At 43.9% G+C, this 21,376-nt stretch overlaps 1 protein-coding gene across 1 annotated transcript in view; it reads right to left on the reverse strand.

Moving 5' to 3' along the window:
- The window catches only part of Ptprn2 (protein tyrosine phosphatase receptor type N2), a 732,192-nt gene that overhangs the window by 405,075 nt on the left and 305,741 nt on the right, over nt 1–21,376 (reverse strand). The window contains exon 6 of the mRNA XM_028773201.1: nt 14,306–14,654. Coding sequence (XP_028629034.1) covers nt 14,306–14,654 — 349 coding nt within the window. The remainder of the gene's footprint in view (nt 1–14,305; nt 14,655–21,376) is intronic.

Below are 21,376 nucleotides of genomic sequence, written 5' to 3' on the forward strand. Positions count from 1 at the left end.
AAATCTATGGAAATACAAACAGTGGAAAGAAATTAATAAAACTGTTCATGACCTAAAAGTGTAAATACAACCAATAAAGAAAACACAAGCTGAAGGATATAAGGAAATGAAGATCTTAGGAACTCGAACAGGAACCTCAGAGGCAAATCCCACTAACAGAATCCAAGAAAAGAAACAGAGAATCTCGGGCACTGAAGACACAAGAGAAGAAATGTATACCTCAGGCAAAGAAAATGTTAAACCTACAAAATTACTGGACAAAACATCCAGGAAATATGGGGCCCCATTAAAAATACCAATATAATAACAATAATAATAATAATAATAATAATAGGAATGGAGAAAGAGAAGAAACCAAAGTCAAAGGAATGGAAAATATTTTCAACAAATTTGTAGAATAAAACTTCCCTAACCTAAAGATGGAGATGCCTATCAAGGTACAAGAAGCATACAGAACACCAAATGGACTGTCCAGAAAAGAATATCCCTTTTATCCCTTTTGAACATAGAAGCATAAATACTTGCAAACTAAATCCAAGAATACATCAAAATCATCATCTACCATGATTAAGTAGGTTGCATCCCAAGAGATACCAAGATGGCTTAACATATATTAAATTGATAAATGTAACTCACCATATAAAACAAACTGAAAGACGAAAAGCACATGATCATCTCATTCAATGCAGAAAATTTCTTCGGCAAAAATTCAACAACTCTTCATGATAAAAAGTCCTGGAGAAATTAGGAATACAAAGGACATATCCCAAAATAGTAAAGGTGGTTAACCCCAAGCCTATAAGCAATATCAACCTAAAAGTAGAGAAACTCAAAGCAATTCCACTAAAATCAGGAACAAGAAAATATTGCCCATTCTCTGAATTCCTATTCAATGCAGTACTATAAGACTTAGCTAGAGCAGTAAGACAACTGAAAGAGATCACGAAGATATAAATAGTAAAGGGAGAAATCAAAATGTTTGTAATTGTGATGAAATGACAATATACATAAGTGATCCTATAATTTCACCAGGAAACTCCTACAGCTGATAAACACTTTCTCTAAAGTGGCTGGAAACAAAATTAATTCACAAAAAATCAGTATTCCTCCTATACACAAATGACAAATGGACTAAGAAATCAGGAAAAAAAATCACCTTTCACAATAGCATCAAACATTGTAAGAAATCTAACCAAGTAAGTGAAACACACCCATGGACAACTGGCTTATTTTTATAAAGCCAAAAATACATACTAGAAAAAAATACAGCCTCTTCAACAAATGGTGCTGGTCAAAACTGGATAGCTGCATGTGGAACAAGGTAATTAGATGCATACTTCTCATGCTGAGCAAACTTCAACTCCAAATGGATTAAATAACTCAAAACAAAACCAGACACACTGAACCTGATAGAAGAAAAAGTAGGGGATAACCTTGAACTCACTGACACAGGCTGGAAAATAAAATTCTGAACAGAGAGCACTGTTAGTACAGCTACTAAGATCATCAATTAATAAATGGGACCTAATGAATCTTACAGGTTTCTGCATAGCAAAGGACACTATCATTTATACAAAGCAGTAGCCTATAAAACCAAAACAAAATAAAACAAATGAAACAAAAAATTGTCAGGAAACTTGAAATCAATAAAACAAACAAAAACAATTAAAGTGGGGTACAGGTATAAACAAAGAATTCTCAAGAGGAAACTCAAATGTCTGAGAACCACTTAAAGAAGTGTTCAACATCCTTAGGGACCAGAAATGCCAATCAAAACTACTCTGAGATTTTTTTTTCTTATACCTGCCATAATGGCTAACTAAGATGAATAAAATAGTGACAGCTCATGCTGGCAAGGATGCGGAGTAAGAAGGATACACATCCATTGGTAATAGGATTTCAAACTTAAAACATTCACTGTGGAAATCAGTGTGGTAGTTCCTTGGGACGATGAGAACAGTCTACCCCAAGATCCAGCTATAGCATTCTTCAGCATATACCCCAAAACACTTCATCCTACCACAGGGACATTTGCTCAATGATATTCATTGATGGTCTATTCACAAAGTAGAAATTGGAAACAACCTATATGTCCCTCAAGAGATGAATGGATAAAGAAAATATGGTTCATCTATACAATGGAGTATTACTCAGCTGTTTTTTTTTTAAATGAAATTTGCAGGTAAATGGGTGGAACTAGAAAAAAATCATCCCAAGTGAGGTATTTTAGACCCAGAAAGACAAGTTTGGTATATATTCACTTATATGTGGATATTAGCTCTTACGTCAATGATAACCAATCTACAATCTATAGAACTACTGAGATTAGGTACAGAGTTAGAGACTAATGGGGACAGACAGTTTTCATTAGAAAAGGGAACAAGAATAGATAATTAAAGATGGATGGAGGGGGCTGGAACAAGAGGATCAAATGGGAAGGGGGATGAAGGGGGTAGTGGGAGCGAGTATGGGAGGAGACATCTAAAATTAAGGGCCGTTTGATGGATAATAGGGAAACCCAACACAGTAGAAACTTCCTAAAATATCAGAAGGCTAAGTGAAATTGCCAAATAATAGAGGAGTCGGAGTCTCAACTTGCCACCTCTTGTCACCAAATGAAGCTTCCAATACTGGAGTTGGATTACATCTAATTGAATTGTTGGGGGAAAGGAACCCATGTGAATCCCCAAACAATCCAGACTGTTGCCAAGACTATAGTTTGAACTCAACAAACTAACAAGTCATCATTGCTGAAGACAACACCTACAGGATTCATGGAACATGAAGAAGTCAAGCTGTTGCCTACAGTGAGCCTTTACCCCGGTGTTCTAACATCTTTGGTACAGAAAGCTACTCGGCATGCTACCAGAAGCTAAATATAAGCCCCAAGGCACCCACAAACCCGTTGATCTACAATGCTACACTGCCTGCAAGACATGCTAGTGTGCTAATGGCACAAAGCTTGGGGAAATAACCAACTACTATCTGATTTGACTTAAGGCCCACTCTACAAGATGGAACCCATACTTGATTCTTCTTTGGTCATCAATAACCAGAGACTAGATGGCTGAAGGACCTAGGTTAAAATCAAATTCCACTATTCTAAAAAAAAAAACAAAAAACAAAAAAAAAACCCAAGAAGTAGCAAAATGACTTCTAGTGACATTCTTATAGATCAGTGCCTTGTTCAGCCATCATCAGAGAAACTTCTTCTGTAGCAGATGGGAAGAAATATAGACACCTACAGCCAGACATTATGCAGAGAGTGAGAGACCTTGGAACACTCAGCCCTAAATCCCTCCCCTCAAGCTCAAGAAATCCCAGGGAAGAGGAAGCAGTTTATTGGGTCAGAGAAGATGACACATATCTTGGAGGTACATGAAAAAACAGGGGGCTGTCCATATAGTTTGAGGGAAGATGAATTCTGCAGTTCTTGTTAGATGTTCAGCAATCACTCATGAAGGTAAATACATGTGCTCTTCATCAGAGGTACCATATTCCCAGACGGCAGAGAAGCAGCAGCTAGACTAGGTGTCTGCTCAGAGTCAGAGAAGTTTCATGACCCTACAGTCATGTAACAACACTGCTTTTGTGTCCAGAGCCCACTCTTGCCTGTTGATGAAAGTAGGAGATAAGCGGTGCACTTGAAATGTGCACTCAAGTATGCTTGAGGGGATAGGACCATCACCATCACTGATGATCTCACAGGACAGCCTCACTTCAGAACTGCAACTGTCAGCAGGGTGCATGGGGAACTTGCAAGCTGGGGATGGTTACCTAAGCACACACCACAAAACTCATTCCTATGTGTACTTCTGTCCATGCAGCCATGCAAATTCTGCCTCAACACTAATAATAACACATTCTAAGTCTTGTGGATACCAACTTCTCAAGTGTAAAGGAAACACTAGATCTCTTTTTGTAAGGGTTCATCTCTGACAACTCCATCTCAAGGCTTACATATGAGATTTCAGCTCTGTGCCTCCACCTTCCTGAGGCACACTGACAACGATGCCAGTCACAGAAATCACCTAGATCTACATTGGGTCTCACACCAATCCTTAACTTATTGGAGTGGAAGCATCTGATTCTTACAAATAAGGGATGTAGGCTTTTTGTGTTTTCCAGACTTTTCTCTTTTGAGCTACAGTTACACATTTCAAATGTACTGCTCATCTCTTCCTTGCATCAACAGGCAGGAGTGGACTCTGGACACAAACAAAAGCAATATAGTTATGTGTTGGCAAGCCTGTCACACCAAACACATAGGACACAGAAACTTTCACACCTACTCTATACTTTCAATGCAGATCAATGTGCACTGTGCCCAGGACCACAGGGGACTGAGACACCACTCCACAGATAGACTCTCTAGATAGACTGAACTAAGTCCAGCCTATACTATAGCCCTCTGAGCTCTTGAGGGCTCAGATGCTGGATTTGCATGGGTGCATCAGAATGTCATCTGGTTAGTACAAGTCTAACAGCTGAGAGGACAGAAGATGGTGGTCTGGGTTATTCAGACCCCCTGGTCTTACAAATATGGGCATTTTAGAGCCCTTGAAGTAAATTTAAGTTACAAAATAATTCCCAGCTGTCCTTGCCCTAGTAGAAGCTCTTCCCTCAGTGAGTTCTCATTATGCCTCTGGTTGCACTGCCATGGCATGTTTTCTGAACTCTCCAACCTACTCCAAAAGGGAGGCCCATGAGATAAGTCATGAGTGAGAAGATGCCTTTGTGACTGAACATCATGCTCCACAGGAGTGAAGAAGCAAGAAGATGCGTGATGTTTTACAGAGTGCTGCTTTCTCACTTCCTTCAGTGGTCACAAGGCCAAGCTCATCATGGTGTACAAATGCATACACAGGCACACGCACACGCACATGTACACGCTCACACACACTTCACCATGAGCAGAAAAGAGTATCACAGTGTGGCTCATGTCCTTGAAAATACTGTGCTCAGCTTATATGGGCCTTGGGGACAAGGAGAACACCCAGCTTCAGAAACTAGCATGTCAACGTAAGAAACTACAGGTAGTCAAGGAGAAATGGGACAGAGAGAAAGATAGCAAGGGTGGAGCTCACCATGGCAAAGCCAGAAGAGCCAGGCATGCACAAGCTTTGCTTGACCTATAGGCACAGAGCTACCAGAATCCACAAGCACTAAGACTATGGAGAGCCACTTGCCACTTTCTTGGGGTCAAATAGTTCCAAGTCTATGTGGGATTCCCTTCTCTCCTTCTACAGCAGGGGCTACAGCTTTGGGTTCCAAGCATATATGAAGTCTCCGGAAATCCCAATACCTTTCCTGTGGCACTATGCTCCTGAGGGCTGTGGAGCTGGGTCATCAAGAGGAAGAGCTAACTGGAAAGGAGGAGGACTGCCATGTCCTAAGAGTGACTTTATGAGACTGAGAGAGATGTAACTCTGGCATAGACTTTGAAATCCCACATGGAAGATGGCCTGAGTCTTGTCCCAGAATTCAGGGAGTTTTGATCTCACGGTGACTATTCTTTTATTGGACAATGAAAGTCAATACGGTACATATTGCCATCCGGTGAAATCATATCCTAAAGCCTCAGAGCATCGCAAGCACTGTCTCAATAATGAGCTAGTGATATAGATTGGGTATGCCCATCACTGCCCATCCCTTCTCCCACTCCAGTCCTTGATAAGCATGTGGATCTCTGTAATAGATTCCAACCACAGGTCACTCACTGCAACCCTTGAGCAAGTAACACAGAACACAGTTGAGAGCCCTTAGCTGTTCAGCCATGCAGGCCAGCTATGGCCTCTCGAAATGCCCATTATCCAGATTAATATTGTGCCTTGGAACCTGAAGAGATTGTTCAATGGTTAAAAATACTTGCTACTCTTGTAGAGGACCCTAGTTCAGTTCCCAGCACCCACACTGTGGTCCACATACATACCATCTTTAGTTCCGTGGGATATGACACCTATTCTGGTGGCCTCCAAGCCTGCACATGGTTCACATACATAAATGCAGGCAAGACACTCATACATATAAAATAAAATAATCCTAATATTAAAAGATTATGATTTTTAATACTATTTTTGTCAAGGTATAAGCTTAAATATGAAAATAAAATGTGAATTTTGGCCATTAAAGTCAGGCCCCAAGCTCCACCAACCTCCCATCCACTCAAGTGGATACATACATACATACATACATATATACATACATACACTCCACTCATCCTTACCATCCTCTATACATCCATCTATCATTAATCTCTCCACCTACCTACCAACCAATAAACCTAACTAACCATCCATCTCCAGGCATGCATCTATCCTCTGAAGTCCTGGGATCACAGGACTGCACCACCACACCTGGCTCACAGTATCCCAATAGTTGGCCTGGCATATAAACTAAATTTGCTTATTGTGATGATTTGTATATGCTTGGCCTAGGGAGTGGCACTATTAGAAGGTGTGACCCTGTTGGAGTAGGTGTGGCCTTGTCAGAGTAGATGTGTCACTGTGGATATGGACTTTAAGACCTTCATCCTAGCTGCCTGGAAGCCAGTATTCTGCTAGCAGCCTTCAGATGAAGATGTAGAACTCTCAGCTCCTCCTGCACCATGCCTGCCTGGATGATGCCATGCTCCTGCCTTGATGATAATGGACTGAACCTCTGAACCTGTAAGCCCACCCCAATTAAATGTTGTTCTTAGAAGAGTTGCCTTGGTCATGGTGTCTATTCACAGCAGTAAAACCCTACCTAAGACACTTATAATATATACTAAATCTTTCTATATTCAAAACATTTTGGGGTGTGTATAGACATGTGTATGGATGTGCAAGCATATGTCATAGATGTGTGGTATGCATTCACTTATATATGCATATATAAGTTATGTGTATATGGTACATATGAATGTTTTTGGTATGTATGTGTATATATGAACAATATTATAGCCTTCCATAAATTCCCTGAATTTTCAATCTTTTCTTCAGAGGCTGATGCAAGAGGATCTGGCATTACAGGTCAGTTGGACTATACAACAAGTTCATGTCTCAAAACAAAACAAAGGAAACAAGCCCCATGGGATGGCCAAGTGACATTTCCTACCACTATTTTTTTCTCTAAAAACAGACAAGTATTCAGGGTGACTGTCACCCAGTCTGTCACACATTTCAGTGTTCACGCAGCAGCAACTTTCTTTCCAGAATTCTAACTAAGTAGCCTCCAAACTTTTGCAAAATAATCTATTTGTAAACCACTGTGTGCATTTCACCTTGCAAACTGGCAAGCTGACATAAACAGAAAAGCATCTTTCCAAACTTACTATAAATCTTTAAGATATTCCAAGTCTTAAACTCTTCAGTTTTGAAATTATTTTTAGAAATCTGTTACATATTTTTATTATCAAACAAATTAATTTACTGATTTTTTTTAAAGATTAAAATCCAAATTACACTTTATCAGGGGTTGGAGCTTACTGTTTTAGCTCTGGAGTCTAAGTTATAAAAGAGAAAGTGTAAATTGGGTATTTAATAAAAATTAATAAAATATGTAAATAAGATAGAATAAAGAGTAATCAAAACAATTTCTGGATGTAGGTTAAACTTCATTATAAGCACATAGAATGCAATTGGTCTGTTTCCTGGGAATATAGTATTAAGATGAATACAATCCCTAAATCAAGAGGCTATGTGTTTGGAAGATGCTACCCTCTGCAGGCATAGATACTTATATACGGGCCATATATGTGAGTGAGACACAGCACATGCTCTTAGAGCATTTTCCACAGCAGGAAAGAATATTTGTAGATGAATATCAGCTTTTTACATGGTTCTAGTGAACACCAACGACCAAATAGCTCAATTTGCATAAGTGGTCCCTTCCCCAGAGCCTCTATAAGCACAGGGCAAGTGTCTGTTCTCTATCCTCAACCTCCAGAGCCTTTCCTAGGAGCTCAAATACAAAAGTCTTGACTTCTTGGGTGATACTACCTCATATCAGGTCAGCTGTGATGCTCAAGACCCTAATGTGACACTTCTTCCTGCCTGCCCCTAGTCCAGTAATTTCTGAGCATCCCTGCAAACATCAGAACTCACTGCCTCTCCACTGCTCGGGACAGTCAATGATTCCCCTTTCAGATGCAAACTAACCTCCAGTTCTACACTGTGTTATAATCAGTAGGCACCTCCCAGGATGGGGTGGAAGAGTAAGTGGGACAGGTATCACCTTGGTGCTGTCAGACACAGCCTTGTAGCCTGCTGCCTATGACAAACTGGAGCATTTAAGTGTCCTCCAAGACATCCCTCCTTGCTCTCTCACTGGGGTTACCTTCTCTGTGGAAGTCCAAGATCTCTCCATGCCTCTACATGTCCCATTCTTACCAGAAGAGTCTCTCTAGCTCCAGAACATAGAAAGACAAGGAAATCAAAGGAGGCTCCTACATGACACGACCTCCAGGTTGATGGTAGGGCAGGTGGGGCCGTACTGGCAAGGAGAGGAGAAAAAAGGCAAACAAAGTCTATTGAAGGTAAGCAGGGCATCTTCTGCCAGACTGGATGTAACATGGGACAGAAAAGTGGGAATCTACATTGTTGGTGGGAACTGTAGAAGGATCCTGTCCAGCATGGGGATTGAAGGTAGAGCTGAGAATTCACAGCAGCCCAGGCACCCTTCAGGGTGTGTTATCTTGCATTAGTTCTGCTATAAGCAATGTCAGGAGCTCCTGTTGCTTACAGGCAAGTTAGTCATGCAATGCTTCCAAACATCCACAACCAGTGGAATTCGCTCTTCCAGACAAGCATCACCATATGGAGAAGCAACTTGTTCTAGAGTCATCAGACCCAGTTCAAGCTCAGCTCTGCCATGCATGTCCCCAGGATCTAGGATACCCATCCAGCTTCCTGAAGACCCTTGGTGATTTTTACTCAAATGAGACTTTGAGAAAATGGAATGCAAGGAATCAGGGAGGTTCTCTTCCATGTGGCCAGCACTCAGTCTGGTCATCCAGAAGGTGCTTTTCTCATCTTCTGCTCTGACATACAACTCTCTCAGAAGCACACTCTCCAGTGGTCTCCACCCAGTTCTTTCTCACCTTATCAAAAGAGGGAGGAAAGGTGTTGGCAGTATGGAATGTGCATACTGCCATCCATGGTCCTGTGCTCTGAAGATGAAGGTCACATAAAAGGAGACATGACCAAGAGTCATGTCCTCCACTTTGGTGGAGATATGAAACAGACTCCTCCATCTTCCAGATGAAATAAGTGTAGCTTCTACAAGAGCTACTACTCACTTGAGAAAGAATTTCCCCCGTGTGTGCATATAGAGAATAACAGCTTTAGGAGCACTGAGGGACATTGTAGAAGGTTCTAGGTTCCTGGCTAGCAAACAGGGAGTCAGTACTGTAAAACAGAAGCCATCTCCACATAACTGCTCTGACATATGCACCAGGCTTCTTTTGTCTTCACTAAGTATCACAAAGGCATCACTGTCAACACCTTAACGGGTTGTACTGAAAAATGCTTCCCTAAAAGCCCAGCTGCCCTGCTGGAAGATAGAGTACAGCTCAGCACAGTCAGATGCCATCAAAGTAGGTCTGCTTCTGTTCTTTCCATTGAACTACACACCTCTGAGCTCTGGCTAGCTCATAATGACATTTTAAGTAGCTTCCGGTGCTTTGTGTGGGCTCTAGCAGGGGTAATTACACGAAATGTCAGAACATCAAATACGTAGTCCCAGAATAGGAGATCACCTCTCGGTGACTCCGTATGCACAGCTGTGCAGGCCTGACCTGCTAAAATTATATGTCTTTTCAGGGTTGCCCAAGCAAAATGCTACATGCTTTAGTGAGCGAGTGATAGCATGCCGACAGTTCACCGCAAACCCGCTTCGGTGAGCAAGATGTGAATCACATATGGTGGTGTTTGCTCTGTCGTGTACCGGAAGGGTGGTTTAGTCACACCCACACTTACCTTGATTTCGATAGTCCCCCACATTCCACCTTTGCCATTCCTCACCTTCAGCATCCTCTTCATCTTCATTATCATTCCTTACAGTCGCCATCGCTGGCATCCTATCACCACCCTCACTATTACCATTGTCACTACACCACCACCACCATCATAAGCATCCTTACTACCAGCCTCATTTTCACTACCCCACCATCCTCACCACCTCCAGTACCATGCTCACCATCATCGTTACCATAGCGACCACCTTGACCAGCATCCCCACTACTCCATCATTATTATCCTCACCATGATCACCACTGATCTTGCTTCCATCCTAACCACTTTTACCATCGTCATGACCACCGACCGTTTTCGCAATCTTCATCATCACTGCAACCACCGTCACCCTTTAACATCCTGCCATCATCACCCCCTTCGATATCACATCACACCGCCTTAATTATCGTTTTGTTATCACCGTCGACATCTCTGCAATGGCCCTCCATCATCATCGACATTATCACCACCATCATCATCACCACTGTCATCATCAGCTCCGACAACCCCGCCCCCATCATCCTGAAGAAATGACTGTGCCTCTTGTGTGGAGGACACATAGTCCATTTGATTGATGAAATCCATTTAAAATGTTGCATCTTTTCAAGAAAGAGTGAGAAAAATTCAGTTATTATTTTATTCTCTCTTCATCTGGGTTTCTACATCAGTGTATTGTCTGTATCCATGGAAAACAACCCAACAACGGAAAGATGTGCTCTTTTCAGTTTCAGGGATGTATTGTAATTAAGTGTCATTCATTTCTTAGAGGTAGGTATATGAGAAGTGCCCCAGATGCATGCTGGGAGAGGTGCCCATTGTTTTTAGGGTGTGTTTCATAGGACTCTGCATTCAAGAAGTCCATCTTTTGATTTCTTGTGTTTATGAGGGAAAGAAGGAAAATATTTCATATGTGGCTTTGGTAAGGAATGGGAGAATAGAAGCCAAACGGCTCTGTACAAGTGCACGCCTGTATGCATACGTGGAGACCAGTCTTGGGAAACTTCCTCTGTTACTTTCAGTTTTGTTGTCTTAAGACAGTTTCTTACCAAACCTGGAGTTTGGCTCCAGTCATCCTCCTGTCTGCTCCCACAGTGCTGGGTTTATGGGAACATCCTGGCCATTCCCAGGTTTCAATGGATGCTGGTATCTGACTTCAGGTCCTCATGCTTGTGCAGTAAGAATTCTTACACAGTGAGCCATCTGACTAGCCCTTCAGTTTAAAAAAACGTAAAACAGCAACAACAAAAATGGATACAGAACTTTATGCCACTTAAGCTTTTGTCCAGAGACTGAAGAGAGCTAGTCCAAGTGTAAGAGTAAAGAGACAAGTCATGCGGACCACTACTACCTAGCAGCAGAACTCAGGGAATAGCCTTGTAAGTCCTGTGAAGCGTGGACACCTCCCACATCTCCTGGGGGAAGTAGGATGACTCTCATGTATGTGTTTTGCAAATGTATATACTTGTCATTTTTGCAGTGAGTTAGGCACACAACCAACAGTCTTTTGCCACAGCCTATTCCTGGCATTAGAGGTTTCACTTGATGGTGTAGGGTGCCTAACTAGGGCATTGTCTACCCTGTTGTTGTACGGTGACTCCATATACACATATATAAAAGGAATCAAAACTGTGATTTAATAACCAAAGTCCAGGAGCTGTTAACCAGAAGCAGAAGACTGAATAGTGTTTAGTTGGTCTTTCGGAATCTGGTTCTTGGTGAATCCAGCTTTCACCGAAGTGATCCAAATGTTTGCTCAGGTACCATTAACCTCTGAGGTATTTTTTTCTCTCCTGGAAAGTAAAGTTGATGACAACACAACTTTTGAAGGCTGAGTGAGCAATGCTTGAGATAATTTGCAGATGTGTTCATTCATTCATTCATTCATTCATTCATTCATTCAGCAAACAATGCAACTGTCCAGGCTAGTCCCAGGATACAAAAGGAGAGCATGGTACCCTGACTTTGCTGAGCCCATGGACTACAATGGGGATAGGGGACACTCACTACATACCCACCTGAATATTTTAAGCAGAGGATTGGGTTGGAATGTTTTGTTTTTCTAGGATGGGCTCAGAAAACCAAGGGACTGAGAAGCTCTCCAGTCCCTGAGCTTTATATAAATGATAAAGCCAGAGCCTGCCATAAGGGCTAGTTGACCCACCCCACTAGCAAACTTAAAAGAGACAGAGGCTAGGCAGTGAGCACCACCCAGAAGCACAGAGCACTCCCACAAATACCCTCGCTATGGTTAAACAGGAATGATCATATGCCAAGCACAGAGCAGAAGTGAGTTAAACATTACTGGGATCCAATCAGCAAAAACTCATAATGTGATAAACTCCTTCAGAACGCTGACCCGGCTGCTATGAAAAACAACTGTAGATAAGAATGAGGAAAAGCCTAGATGTTTCCAGACGCCCAAAGGCCTCCACAGACCCTGTTGTAAGAGCCATGATGCAGTTGGGAAGAGTGGGTCCTGAAGTCACTATGAATACTCACATGCAGTGACTTCACTGTGGTTGGGACTACACACTGGTCCTTATCTCTCTGTACCCTACTAGAGCCTGGGCAGGTCCAATAACAGTGACTGAGTTCAGTTCATGTGGGAAGGGTAGGGGTAAAGAAGCATGGAGAGCCAGGCCAGGTGCTGAGAGTTGCAGTGACATTCACAGGGTTCCCTGTGACACAGCATGGCACGGAGTTCCCCACCCAGTTCTGTTTTTGTGTATGTGTGTGTGTGTGTTTAGCATTTTATGTGGTGCCTTTAAAAGCATACAGTGAAACTAAGAAGACCATATATACAGCAGCTTTGGAAAGTAGCTTGCACACTGGGCAAGTGGCAGGATCACATGGCCTTGGAGACCATAGGCAAGGGCAATCTATCCACAAGCATCCCATTTCCCAGTTAGATTCTCATCCATTGGTAGAAAAGTGGTATCTTCCTCTTCTCCATTCTAATCACTATGCGGCAATAAATAGGAATTTTTTTTTAGGTTGTGGGAGATGGGAAAGGAAATAGACTAAGGGGAGTCAGAGAGAAGCAGAGGACCCTATCTGACCATAGAGGCGAAACAGCATGGGACACAGAGAAGGCATGGGCGTCTCCCCTTAGCAGACTTGCTGAGGTGATGGGCAAGGACCAAGTTCACCATCTATATGCAAGACAGGAGGCTGTGCAGACCTATACTGGCAAGTGAGGCCAGTTAAGAGAGTCCAGGAGCTGGGGAGTGCAGAAAGGCCACGTGGCCAAGGTCAAGATAAGGGGGTCCCTCAAAGAGCTGGTGCTTTAAAATGAGAGGAACACCAGCACAAGCACAATACTGTAAGGAAAGACCAGCTGTTGGCTACAGTCTTCTTAGCAAACACAGTGTGTATGCAGTATCTCTAGCAGGCACACCACCTGGTTTGTACATGCTGCCCCTCGGAGAGCAATGAGAAGGAAATATTCTTAATCGCCATGTGGTAACTGCATTCCTGAAAACATTAACAACAATATAATAGGCAAGGAAAACGTGTGAATGAGGCTGCCTGTCTGGAAAGCAGCAGCGAGATCCAGAACTGTCGATGAAAACTGAACTTTGCTCACAGCTGACAAGAGCTGCCGCAGCGGTCCTCACCTGACTCCTCGGGATGCTTGCTATCTGCTTAGCCATAGAATCCACGTGTCTCTATAGGTAAAGGCACAGCATAATAGGTCTGCTTTGAGATGGTCTTAGAGAAATGTTATTAGAAAGCAAAAGGACCAGGACATTCTATAAGCTATAAAGGAGCCGGAGCCAGCAAGCACCTAAGCCGCCATCCCCCTAAAGATGGCCCCCACTGCCCTATAGACAGCCATACAAGTTCACCACTCTTATCACGAAACTGAAAACCACAGCATGGATAAGGGCCATCCCGAGGCCTGCACAACACACCACTGCATTGTGGGTAGTACTCACTGTAGACTTGACACCTCTAAGGATTAACTACTTAACCATATCTGGGGGATAGCCATAAATGTGGCCACCTAGAATGACATGGCATGGAAAACCTGACAGCATTCCTAGTCTGTGCTGTAAAACACAGGACAGATGACACAGTCAAGGTTCAGCTTAAAAGAGTAACAGCTAAAAGCTAGTCATCTACACCCAGAGCACTTGCCTCCACCCCAGATATTGTGGGTGTCCCCATGGCAGGATTCCTCTCCATAATGAGAGACCCTGAACCCACATAAGATCTCTTTGTCACAATGTCTGCAAGAGGCACGTAATGGAAATACACTCCAGGAAGAAACCATCAATACAGTGAGAGCGAGCCACCAAAATACTCACCATCACCCATGCTCAGGGAGTCTTTGGAGTCTCCAGGAGGTGGAGGCCATCTCTGAGACAAAGCAGGTGCTGAGAAGGGCCTTGGTGCTCTCACAGGACTATGTACAAGGTACCGTGGCTCTGGGTCATTTTCTCCAGGAGACCTCTGTGCAGTGTAGGCACCCAGTGCTGCAATCAGCTTCTGTTTGTCTATATCACTGTCTACCTTGGGGCTGAGCTCATCTGGCTGGAGCCGGCTAAGGGGCCGCAGAAGGTCATCAGGATACTTGACCCGGGTTGCAGGAGGATAGGTAAGTGCAGATGTGTGGGCCACGTAGGTCAGAATGTTCTCAGGGGAAGAATCCTCACCCTAGAGGGAAAGGGGAGATGAAGTAAGGTTAGGTCTTCACCATCAACTACCCCCATGCTTAGGAGGCCTGGGCTTCATCCAAATTGCCCAATGGCAGAAAGCTTCTCCGACATATGAGCCTTGTTGACTGGCCAAGCTCCACACTTCTTGGTTACTGTGGCAATGGTTTTTAAGTAGCATTTTTTAAGAGATGCAGCAGGCCACGAAATCACACAATCCTGTGGTTTTTAGTGTGTCCCCACATGTGCAAACATTACCACTAAATAACCCCATAGCATCCCATTATCAGAACATTGTTCAGGGTCCCCTTCATCCCTCATCACTCCTGGCAACCAGTTTTACGTTATGCAGCCGAGAGCTTGTTCCTCTGCAGACATTTCTGTAAATTGAACCTTCTAGCAATGTAGCCATTTGCATCTGGGCTACTTCATGGCATGTGTCAAGGTCCCCCTTCCTGTTTAGGGCTGAGTGAGTCTCCTCTGTGCATTGTTACCACATTCTGCTTATTCATAGATCATATGATAGACATCCAGGCTGTCTTCCGCTTTGCGATACTTTGAATAATGTTGTTAGGTAACTGCATGCTGCCAAGTCTGGAAGATGGACTTATGTTGGTTCTCTTGTGTATAATCCTAAGAGGTGAATTTGCAGGGTTATATTAGGGTCACATTATCTTATTACCAGCATACTTAACACTGCAAAAGTACTACCTTCTTTTGCAGCCCTACCAAAGAAAGAATGGGGCTGGGAGTCTCTTCAGCACTGCCATTTTATTATCCCTACAGTTACTTCAGTTATCAGCCATGCTTGTGGCTGGGACGTACTGATCATCATGTTTTGTGATTGTTCTGTTTTGTTTGCATTCCTCTGGTGGATACTGATGTTGAGAAATCTTTATGTGCACAGTGGCCATTTGTATATCTTTTCTGGAGAAATATCAGAATTGGCTGCTTGTGTGGGTGTCATCTGTGTGACTAGGGAGCATAGATTTCTTGTAAACACATCTCCCCTTCATCAGAGGTTCCAAGTGCCTTGTCTGAATCCCCTTCCTTCCTCAGTTCTGACTATTCACTGAAGTGAGTCTAAATCCTACTCTTTCTGCGCTAATGTCTTGCACAGCAATGTTGCTGGAGCACATTAGTCCAGACTGCACTGTTATTTGTTCTCTATTTGACATGGCCCCTCGAAGCAGGGGTTTCCAGGAGAACATGTCTTCCCTATGCTTTCTGCCACTAGAATGATGAAGGTCCATTACCTCAGCATGCTATGAAATGTTAGGCGTCCCATGATTCTACTCTGACAAATGACCTCATCAACATTCCACGGACATACCCAGTACTTTCCAATTTTGAGACCATCAAAACAAAGAAGGTTGTTCTGGAAGCCTACTGAGAGATGCCTGGATGGTGGGTAAGGTCCAAGGGTCCCACCTGCACAGACATTTTCAAACTGCGTTCATTGGTATCTTTTGCCTTTACGCTTGGAGCACATGATCTATCTAAGTTAAGGGTTGCAGCTCTGGGTGAGGCTTGCAGCCATAAATGCCATTAAGGTAAGTAGCTTAGACTCTTGCATGTGGTAATGTCCAAGCAAGAGTGAGTGAGAGCAAGAGAAAGAGAGGAGGGAGAGACAAACAGAGAGAGAGAGAGAGAGAGAGAGAGAGAGAACATGCCACTGGGTGTATGCATGTGTCCCTTCTATTACTCTCCAGTTTAAGATTTTCAGACAAATATTCTCACTGAACAAAGACCTCACAAATTTGGCAAGGCTAGCTGAGCCATAATCCTCAAGGGTGCTCCTGTCCCTTCTTGCTCTTCTTTGGAATGTGTCACCATGCCTGACTTTTACAGTGAGTGCAGGGCATCTGAATTCAGGTCCTGATGTTCAGGGTTAGGGTTAGGGTAACAAAGCTTTCTTGCCAGCTAAGGAGCAAGCTTTCCGACAGGAAACTGAAAGATGGGAAATGTTTGCATCTCCCATGAGGAAACTTGAAAAAATTATTGCACCTTTTGGAAGTTACTTTTCCAGATGAAGGAGTTTCAACATAACCTCTTCGATTCTTTTTCTGCTGTTGTCATTGTTTCCAAAACGACATAACGCTACCATCTAAATGGTTTAGTTTTCTGTGCAAGAGAAGCTGAAATCAATTGTTCTTCTTTTAGAAAATAAAAAGTCAGAAGAGGAGGGGCTTGTGAGTGAGAATACCACCAAAAGAGCAGCCCTCCAGCCATTTCCCACAAGTCAGGTGAAGGAGTCAGCTGCAGGCTCTGCTCCTCCTCTCCAGGAGACTGGCTGCACACCGGGTCAGGTCACTGCACCAGAGGCTGGGCCAGCATCCGAACGCTCATTAATGTGCCTGCAGCATCCTTTCCTCTCTCTGATGCAGCCTGACGGCTCCACTCAGAGGATCTCTAATTAGCGCCCCACATTGGACAGCTCCAGGCAGAGACACCAGACTTAGTCCAACATCTGTGCAGCAGGCTGGGACAGACAATCTGCTTTCAGTGTTTACGCTCTGACTCAAATTAAGGAGAAGAGGAGGAAAGAGCATTCCAACATACAGCACAAATCAGACTCAGGAAAAAACATCGCAGGAAACGTTGGTTCCCAGTATCCCACTCCCTCGTCCCATGCAATAACTTTGACACTCTGTTGCCCTCAAAGGGGGCAACTATTACCCTAAAGGCAGGTGGCAATACCAGAAGGGGACTTGTCCTTCAGTGACTCAAAGGAGGGGATCTATTCTAGACCCACCCTGACACAAGCTCCAAAGCAACTGAACATTAATCACACGTAACTGGACAGGCATGGCAGCATCCCTGGCCACTGCTTCCATCATTGCTTTTATGACTGTGCCTCTGACAGTCAGACACTCAAGGATGCTGTGGAGGAGAGCTCCAGCTGTTCTCTTCTTCCCACCTACTGTTTCACTCAGAGTTTAAAATTACAGACGTTTCCACACCCTCTACCTTGAAGGTGTTTTGAGTCTCATCCTTTCAATAACAAGATGTTCCCAGGAGTAATATTAGATAGTATGAAAGACATCGGTAGGTTAACAACTTAGAATCAAGAAGACTGACTTGTCAGTTGCCAAATCAAGGTGGGCACTTGTAGCATTTTTCCAATCATACGGAGGACCCAGTTGGAGTACTGGATGAGGACCACCAGGAGGCATGATGTAGCTGAATCTATTCCCAGAATTCTCTGAGATTCAGCAGAAGTGACTTTCCTCTAGGCACACACCTCAGCCAACTATCACTGCATAGGAAAGGGCGGAGCCACTCACCACAGTGATGAATTAACAGTAAAGAGGGCACATCAGAAAAGTGAGTGCTCCTGCCGATACAACTCTGTGCACTACCTGGCTCTGAGCCTCCCGTCTGATTCCTTGAGCTGTACTTTTACCAGCTGGAAAAACAGGAAAAAAATGACCTCCCTTTCTTTGAAAATGGGTTTAAAGGTTAGGGATATGATTGGCAGATGTGCCTAGCTTAGCAGACGACTGCAAGGATGAGTGTGGTGATGCCACTATCTGGACATGCTCACCATCAGCGGCAGCACCCAGAACTGTCTACAGCATCTCACCTGTGAGCATCACCCCGTACACCGGCAGCATCCTCACCAGCAGCATTGCTCTTGCCACTATGTGTTGACCTTCTGGCGACCTTCTAGTGAAAAGCATAACTCTAACATGGCCCTATCTTCAATCAGCTTGAAGATTAACAAACAAGCTAGGTCGGAGAAAACGATGGCTGATGAATATCACACTACGGAGAGGTTCAGAAAAGCAGTGCTCTTTGGAATGGAGTGATTGCATTTGGTGTGGCTGGTCAGAGCGGAAGCCTGCCTCATTTGCCCATCTTCCCAGGTTGTTGAGACAGCAGCTCCCCTTGCTGTTAGATTTACAGGCTACAGTGTCAGAGGCAACATCAAGCCTCCTTTTTTAGACCAGTGTGCCTCTCTAAGAGCCTCTACCCAATCTCTGCTTGTATAACTATTACTCAGACTGACAGGAAGGCCCAGAGGGCCTGGGAGTCCCACAGGACACTCTGTATAGACAAAAACTCTCATTTGCACACTGGCCACTCATTTCATCAGATATTCTCTTATGCCAAGGATCCACAACAAACCAGGGAACTCAAATCAAGATACCATTGACCACATAACACACATCTTCTCCAGTGTGCCCAAAGGCAGTGTTGACAGTCATGTTGATCAAGATGTAGCCTCTGGCCTGACATAACAGTGGGGGAGGGGTCATGTCCAATGCTTCTTAATGAGATGGCCTCATAGCATGACACATTGGATCTCTGGTTGTCAAGGGAGTAAAGGGAAGTAGCTGCCATCCAGCACTGATCACTGGTAGAAGGCTATTTAGCCATGGGAACCGTGGAGAATGGTATTTTTCTTTTGTCTGTCTCTTTGTCAGTTTGTCATAGATCTCTATGTCTGTCTGCCTAGCTTCCAGTACTTGTCTGCTCCATCTCTGTCCCTATATGTGTCTCTTTCTACCTCTCTGTGCGAAACTCAGTCTCTGTTTCTTTGTGTATCTGTCTCTCCACTTTTGTGTTTGTATGACTGCCTAGACCTAGTTCTCTCCTCTTTTTTTTCTCTCTATACTTGACTCTCTGGGCTTCTTGATCTATGTCTCAACATCCAGTGGTGTCCATTTCCAGGCTACAGTGTCAGAGGCAACATCAAGCCTCCTTTTTAGACCAGCGTGCCTCTCTTACAGCCCCTACCCAAGTCTCTGCAGGGCTCTGGCTTTGTAGCACCTACTGTGTGTAGCTCTTCCTACCTGCATGAAGTCACAGGGATGTAGCACTCCTGCCTCCAGGAAAGGGTAGAAGTCTCCTAAGTGTTGTTATGCTTTGCTGTAGAGATGATGGGATCCTACTAAGAGAAACCAGTGCCTACAGAGCCCACATTTCACAACCTGTGAAGTTGTAGGGCCACTAGATGGTAAACCGAGGATCACACAATCTCACAGAAAGTTACATGGGAATGTGTAGGTGAACACTGACCTGGGCCTCTGTAGATGATTTAATCTGTGGGTTCAGAAGTCTTCCAAAAAGAAAGATACATAACAAAGACGTGGCTACTTCTTGCACACTACAGCCAAGAATGCTACATCCTGCTCCCTGACATCCCATCCGTTCTATGTCTAGCTCACACTTTGCCTTTTCCTCTTCAGCACCTTCGGCCTCCTACCAGGATAACAACAACAGAGCCTGGGAAGCTCCCACACAGTTCACTGGACAGTGACACCACAGACAGTAGTACCCTGGCTTTATGATCCAACTGCCTAGCTTCCCTGAGCTGTCTGTCTTCACTTTTCCCAATCCTTTTCTGTCTTTGGATGAGACACAATCACCTCATCCCACAGACAAGCTGATGAGACATTCACAGCGCGAGGTGGCAGAGCTAGGGCTGCAGGGTCTTACTGCATATAGACAAAGCATTCTTTCTCTGATAGACTGGTATGAAAAGAGGGATCAGCTAGGTTTGGAAATGAAGTTTGGTGATGTACGTTGGTTTGAGGATTAAATGAAAATCAAGATCAGGCCTGACAAGAATTCCAGGGCTGTGAATTCACTTCTATTAGTAAGTGACTGTTTGAAAGTGACATTTTTAGCCTGTGGCCATACCTCTCTGAAAATAGCACAGACACTCTCATCTTAAGGTGGGCATCTTTGTCCTTGATGGATTATGCATTTAAAGCTAGCCTCTTCTTCCAGCAGGTCAGATATCCCTGACATCATGAATTCAGCTGCTCACAATGAGGAAAAAGCAGAGAAGTGAAGGCCTGAGTATAAATCCTCAGAAGCTCCTCATGGCTGACCCAGCACAGGCACTGGTTCACTGGCTGCACATGGGAGCTGTGTGGGCAGGTTTATTATCCCATGAGACTTCCTGACTTCCTGTACCATGGGATGCTTGTAGAGAGCTCACTGTCTCTGTGGTGTTTGGTAGACAGGAGGAAGTAAGAAATGACACGCAGAAACTGTGGGATCCAGATTCCTTACTGTATGAGCTACCACTGTGTGGGTTGAACATAGTACCTACTCTAAGATGGCTCACTGAACATGGAAAAGCAGCACCTTGGTCCAGGGACAGCTCTTCCTGAATGTTAGGATAGCACTAAGCCAGTGGACAGCTCTCCAAAACTGTGAATACAGCACTTAGGTCTACAAACAGCTCCCCTAGAGTGTAAGGACATCAACTAGCTTGGGGACAGCTACACAGAGCCTGGCTTCCTGCCAATCAATAGTCAGAGAAACACTAATGAGAGCAGGAACAGATTTAAAAAAATAAAAATCAAATGAACATTATGACATGCATGCAAAGTGCTGTCCATCTTCAGTTCTGTGCTGACAATGAAGACAGAAGATACATCCCCAAACACTGGCTCCCATGAGGCACCTCTTCAGACATGGCTGGCTGCAAAGTGGGCCTGTGGTAGACATGCATGTTATTTCTGGCTAGCTAACATCTGTGAGTCTGCCATGAGGTACCAGCCTTTTCTTACACATACACGTATACACACACAGAGACACATGCACACACACACACACACACACACACAGAGAGAGAGAGAGAGAGAGAGAGAGAGAGAGAGAGAGAGAGAGAGAGATACACACAGAGAGACAGACAGACATGCACACATATATGTAGACACACATATACACAGACAGACACACACACACACACAGAAAACAGAG

The sequence above is a fragment of the Grammomys surdaster genome, unplaced genomic scaffold (genome assembly GCF_004785775.1).
Source record: "Grammomys surdaster isolate TR1022 unplaced genomic scaffold, NIH_TR_1.0 223, whole genome shotgun sequence".
Lineage (NCBI taxonomy): Eukaryota > Metazoa > Chordata > Mammalia > Rodentia > Muridae > Grammomys > Grammomys surdaster.